At 40.1% G+C, this 6,186-nt stretch overlaps 1 protein-coding gene across 1 annotated transcript; it reads left to right on the plus strand.

Moving 5' to 3' along the window:
- The first annotated feature begins 889 nt into the window (after nt 1-889).
- LOC117483918 (cytochrome P450 2D10-like) lies at nt 890-5,104 on the plus strand. Its single transcript, XM_034132262.1, has 9 exons — nt 890-918; nt 1,944-2,139; nt 2,232-2,382; nt 2,977-3,129; nt 3,237-3,365; nt 3,742-3,800; nt 3,971-4,073; nt 4,181-4,321; nt 4,395-5,104. Exons 1-9 carry the CDS (start codon nt 890-892, stop codon nt 4,568-4,570), a joined length of 1,137 nt encoding a protein of 378 aa, XP_033988153.1. The 3' UTR covers nt 4,571-5,104.
- Nucleotides 5,105-6,186: the final 1,082 nt, after the last annotated feature.

Below are 6,186 nucleotides of genomic sequence, written 5' to 3' on the forward strand. Positions count from 1 at the left end.
TTTGAAGTTCTGTCACGTGCTGTGTGTGTAGGGGTGTAGCTAGCAGGATGTATTGCAGGATTTATATTGGTGCATAGACTGTTTGTCATCGTTTAAGCTCACAGCGACAGTATTTAGGACATCCAGACATACTAGTTTGCCCTTTTGTGTAATTAACTTTGTGTGTACAACGCTGAACCATTAGTAACCAGCATTTCAAATATGTAACGGTATAGCTTATTAGCCCGGCATTCCTGAATTGTGTCTTTCTTCATCCCAGTAATCTATTACATATTACTGTTATTTGTTACATGGAACTTCATTAGCACCTGTGGCTCCTGTGCTTCATTGTTGGTCAGTAGGTGCATACAATTGCTGTTTTAAACAAAATAACGTCTTCTGTGCTGTTTAATATTACCCTATGGCATTGAAATAACATTTTTTTTACATGTGAACATTTATATCTTTATGAAACTTTTGGTTTTGAAACTTTTCTTCAATGTCACTTCACTTACTTTATCAAGCCACATCTTTGTTTTTGTAATATTCAAGGGTGCTTAAGCTGTTTTTCAAAATACACACATACAGGTTGGACTGGCAAGCAGGTTAGGACAGTAGATGTTTTTTTAATTCCAAAGCCTCTCAGAACTTGCGTTGTTGTGTATTTCCTTGTGGCTTAACGGCTTGTGGCTGATTTACATATACACAGTTATAAGAAGCAGGGCTTGAAATTCGAGCAACAGTTTTGAACAAAGTCAGTCATACAGCTCGCCTTATTAAAAAGCTCAATCCATTCCACTATGTTTGTTTATTTCATCCTACTATGGGTCTGTGTTTTCTTCTTCATTCTCTGTCTCAAATGTCAAAGAATTTTCTTTGAGGGCAAACTCCATTAACGAGGTAAAACGGCATGTTGTGTATGTGGTGCAAACATCTAAGGTAATTCCAAAGAAACTTAAGCTGGTTAAGAAAGTTGTTGTCTCTCGTGCTGCATCTCTACTTTCATTTAGACCCTCAAGCTCAACTTCTGAAGTTCGGTCACCTGCTGTGTGCATAGGGGTGTAGCTAGCAGGATGTATGAGCAGGATGCATATTTGTGCATAGACTGTTTGTTTATTTGCATATAACTAAGTGTGTCTGCATTACCTTAATTTAAGCACACAGCAACAGTATTTAGGACATCCACATATACTAGTTTGCACTTTTTGTAATTAACGTTGTGTTTTTAATTTGTTCATGTAAATTCATGTAATGTGTTGTGTTTGCATAAGCTGTTACATATTAGTCTTAATATTATTGTTTGTTACGTCAAAATTGATTGGCAGCTGCCACCTTCAGGGGGCTGGGTTATTTAGTTTATTTCTTCAATAAACTAAATAATGTCTTCTGGGGTGTATACAACAAGTATGATGGTTGCCAAAACCTGTTTTCAAAATGCACACAAACAGGTTAAGGCACCTCTGCAGAAATGTGTATAAACAAACTCCCTTTGGTGTCCTGGTCTTAGCATTTTCAATATTAAACTCCAATCTTTGACTTATCTTAACTAAGTCATTGTGTCCCTAAACCATCATTTATTATACAGTTCTTTATTAGCACCAGCAAGTCTTATTGGAGATATTCTGGCACGTGGGGCAGCAGTTTGCAGGCCTCTTTCAGTGGTCAGTCCTTTGCAATCATAATACAATTCTACAAACATAAGACATTTGTTTCAGGTCCATGTAAAATGTAAAGCAGAGAAATCTGGCATACCTGTTTTTGTTGCTGTGTCACATGCTGTTAAATATGCAGGCTGAAAGTAACAGAGCTTCAGCTGGGAGGGCTTAGGGCGTCAATATAAAATCCAGAACTTGCTCTGTCTTGTCTTTGTTTGTGTCTTAACTGAGTAGTCTGTTGTTGTCGTTTTATATTTGAGCATCCAGAAGAAGCAGGGCTTGAAATTCGGGCCAAAGCCACCCATACAGCCTACTTTTTTTAAACTACTTATTCCATTCCACTGTGTTTGCTTATTTCATCCTACCATGGATCTGTGTTTTCTTCTTTATTCTCTGTCTCAAATTTCGGAGACCCAAGAATTTTCCTCCAGGTCCTACTCCATTACCCATACTGGGGAACCTTTTGAACCTCAGCGTGCACAACCCCATGAGAGACTTGGAGAGGGTAAGACGAACAAGTAGTAGTCACTTTTTATGGGTGTGAATTAAAAGCATACATTTTTTAGAGCTTTCAACTGTGCTTTACCCTATAGGAAGTCCTATGGAAATGTCTACAGTCTCTTCATCGGACCCAAACCCATTGTAGTCATCAATGGGGTGCAGGCCCTGAAGGAGGCTATGTTGACCAAAGGTGCTGATTTTGCTGGACGGCCCCAAGACATTTTTGCCACTCACCTCACTGAGAACGGTAAGACGGATATGAAGTGTCACAACAGTTACTGTTCCAATGTATCATTGGTGCTCGAGTTGATGGCCTGAACTAGCTTGAACTCCCCCCCCCCCCCCCCCCATTTGTTAATCATAGAAAGTTGGACCTGCGGCATATTACCATTCCCAGGTGTTCGCCTATCAGATTTAAATACGATAATAATACAGTGTGTCTTTGATCTACAAAGAGCCCAAATATGATAGTTATACGCTGAGCTCGCAGCCCAAATTGACATGCAGTTTGTGAAAAGTTGTAGTTTTTAAAGAAGCGCTGTTTGTTGTGAGTAAAAAGTGAAAAGTTAATTTCATGAGCAACAAAACAAACCCTTGTTTAATTCAGTACGATCGGCGGTTGTGTTGCTACTGCTTTACTTGTTCTGACATGACCAGTAGCTAATGTCTGTGTAACTGGACAGTCTGTCTGCTGCCTTTAATTTTAATTATTATAATGTACATACTTGCATTTAGCATCTTGTGATTGTCATTTGTGGCTGCTGTTTAGCAAAAATAAAAATGACCTTTTTAAGATTCTGATCTTAAAAACACCATGTGCCCATATCCACGCCTGTTATAGGACTAGTTCTGGCGGACTACAGTCCTAGCTGGAAGGAGCAGCGTCACTTTGCTGTGACGACGTTGTGGAATTTTGGCCTTGGGACAGAGTCGATGGAGCAAAGGATTCTACGAGAGCTGCATTTCACAATGGAAACACTGGAAAAGAGCATTGGTATGTTATCTATGGCACTTAGACCTCTCATTCTTTGTTAGCACACTCTTCATCTTTGCTACTGATGAACTGACCTTGCTGAGTTGTCAGTGTTGCATCCATCACAGGTTCAACGATGAATCCTCAATTTTTGTTTCCTAATCTGGCCTCCAACATCATCAGCCTCATTGTGTTTGGTAAACGTTATAGCTGTGAAGACCAATTCTTCAAAGAGGGTGCTTCAGAGAAAACTCCAAGTTAACTAATGGACCTTGAGTGAGTCGCACCATGTTTGTAATGGAACAGTTTTAGCTCAGAGAAACCTTGCTCCTGACAGTAGTAGTACCATTTAAATGTACTGGGCCTTATATACAGTGTTTTGTAGTGCATGAAGGTCTGATACTATGCTTTTCCAGTGGTGGAAATAAGTTAGAAAACAAAAATAAGTTGATGTTAATGACTTTCTGAGGTTTTCAAATGAAACGTAACCAGATAATTCTGCTTGGTGCCACAGGCAATGGTAGTCATGCTAAGTTTTGAGCTAATGTTGTCTAATCTTACATTTTATAGACTATCTAGTGACGTAGCCAGTGTGTGAACCCCCTTTATTTCTCCTAATAAAATGTTGATTAGGAATGGACAAGCCTGCGTTTGCCGACTATTTCTGCGGCATTAGCAGCATTTATACAAACGTAGGAGTGTTAACTACAATTACAAAAATGTTTAGTCTAAAGTTGTACCTTTTCGTTGTGCAGCAGCAGAAGTTTAAATGTGGATCTTTCACAAAGAGCTTATTTTTCCTTACAGCTGTTTGATATTTCATATGAAGACACAGGTCTGAGTAACATGTATTCTACTCCAGTCTGTGATCCATGAAGTGCAAAGGACAGCCAACACGGTCCCTTTCAGTGTCTACCACCTTACAACAAAAGACACGAAGCTCATGGGATATTCCTTACCAAAGGTACTCTTTGGATCATTTTAAAGTTTCCTAGCCTTTGGATTGCTGATACTAACTGCTCCTTTTGTATCATCATATCATATTATATAAAGCAAGTTATATTTCTACTCAGGGCTGTGGTTATCCCGAACATGAAGTCAGTACTGAACGAGGAAGGACAGTGGAAATGTCCTCATGAATTCAACCCTGAAAACGTCCTAAATGACGAGGGAGAGTTTGTCCAGCCAGAGGCCTTCATGCCTTTCTGTGCAGGTAAGAATACCCATCTGTCATCCTCTGCTGTTTAAAAAAAAGAAAAGAACATGACTGATTTAAAATGTTCCAGGTCCTGGAGAGCGTCTGGCTCAGATGAAGTTCTTCCTCATCATCGTGACCCTGCTGAGGAAGTTCAAGTTCATCTGGCCTGAAGATGCAGGAGAGCCAGACTACACCCCCGTGATGGGAGTCACTCTGTCTCCTCACCCATACCGCATCAAGGTCCAACTCAGGACCACGCAGTAAATTATCTTTGTTCACACAGGAGACACTATAAAGAGTTATCTGGAACAACTCAAGAAGTACTCTAAAAGCACGTTTTTTAAAGATTCACGTCTTCATAGGAATGACATGTATTATGGTTTAGTCAATTATAGTGTCCAATCAGAGCTGGAGAGAGAAGACTAAATTGACTTAATGGCTCCCTCAAGTGGACAGAATTAGGTATTGGGTTTAATAGTTTTATTTCTGAGTGAGAACAGTAAGGCTGTAAATAGTTATAAAGTTTGTAAGGGTAACCCGCTTTGGAATGTGTGCAATATGGGGTATGTACTGTAAATGGAATACATATTTAATATCTTGGCATTATTTAAATATTGTCAAAATGGTTGAATGCATAGTTGAGGCCTTTGACCTGCGAGGCTCATATTACAAATAAATATAAAAGGTTTGTCTTCTAAAACAATACAATAAGTGACTCTAGCACACTTTTAAAAATTGCATTTTAATCTACGTGAATAATGAACATTTGTAGTACTTGTGAAAACAGATGTGACCTATTGAAATGGCCGGTAACTAACTACTGATCATTCATATTGTCAATAAAAAATGTTGAAACTAATAAATAATGTCTGGATTTGTATTCCCTTGACACACATTGAACATTGTCACAGTTTGGTCATCACCCTTTTTTATACTATATACAGCTCGTTCTCTGATAATTCTGCTACTATTTATTTATCTATTAACAGAACAGTGACATCACACCCATTTTTATTGACGAATGTCTGTTTTTCTGAACTCAAGACCCCCCCCCCCCCCCGATGTGACCGTACCCAGAGTGAATCTGGCCGAACACTCAGCGCTTCAGATGAAAGAAGTTTTCCTTTTGTGACGATGTCAGTCAGTCAGAGAGAGACTGAGGGAACACAGTGTTCAACCGCCGTGTGTGTGTGTGTGTGTGTGTGTGTGTGTGTGTGTGTGTGTGTGTGTGTGTGTGTGTGTGTGTGTGTGTGTGTGTGTGTGTGTGTGTGTGTGTGTGTGTGTGTGTGTGTGTGTGTGTGTGTGTGTGTGTGTGTGTGTGTGTGTGTGTGTGTGTGTGGGGGGGGGGGGGGGGGGGTTCTCGGATTGGAAGAGGCAGCAGGGGTGCACTGTAAGGACTACTAAACCCCAGAGGCATTGTTACCGTGCCAACGGGGTTCCTGCCATTTGTGCTGATATCTTTGTGAAGCCCAGTCATAGTGCACGAGTGAAGCATGTATTGCTTAAAAACTGCACGATTGACACATTTATTTTCCATTTTATTTTCCCAACCATCTTCATTAAACTCACCTTTTTAAATGTGCAAAGCAAACGGCAACAGCTTCGGTGAAGTCCAAGTCCCTTAGCAGCTATAACCATGAAGCCTGAGGGCCGAACCTCTTATTTTTCCAACATCTGCCGTCTCAAATGGCCAGCTGGGAATAATGTGCCTGAGCTGGAGGTCAGGAGCGCCAACATTAATCTAAATGGGTCACAGAAACCCCAGGTCACTGTTCTGCTTTATGCTTGGAAGAATACATTTATGGAAACTGCTGGGTTTTAGTGCCATTGTTCATCTTCCACTGTCAAATGTTATCCGGAAAATATAAAAGACATGACAC

Source organism: Trematomus bernacchii, unplaced genomic scaffold (genome assembly GCF_902827165.1).
Source record: "Trematomus bernacchii unplaced genomic scaffold, fTreBer1.1, whole genome shotgun sequence".
Lineage (NCBI taxonomy): Eukaryota > Metazoa > Chordata > Actinopteri > Perciformes > Nototheniidae > Trematomus > Trematomus bernacchii.

Excerpts from the sequence above, each read along its gene's own strand:
- LOC117483918 (XM_034132262.1), top strand. The coding sequence starts at position 890 with ATGTTGTGTATGTGGTGCAAACATCTAAG. Across the intron at positions 3,366-3,741 it reads TGCTTCAGAGAAAACTCCAA|GAATGGACAAGCCTGCGTTT; the intron begins GTTAACTAATGG and ends AATGTTGATTAG. Across the intron at positions 4,322-4,394 it reads CTTCATGCCTTTCTGTGCAG|GTCCTGGAGAGCGTCTGGCT; the intron begins GTAAGAATACCC and ends AAAATGTTCCAG.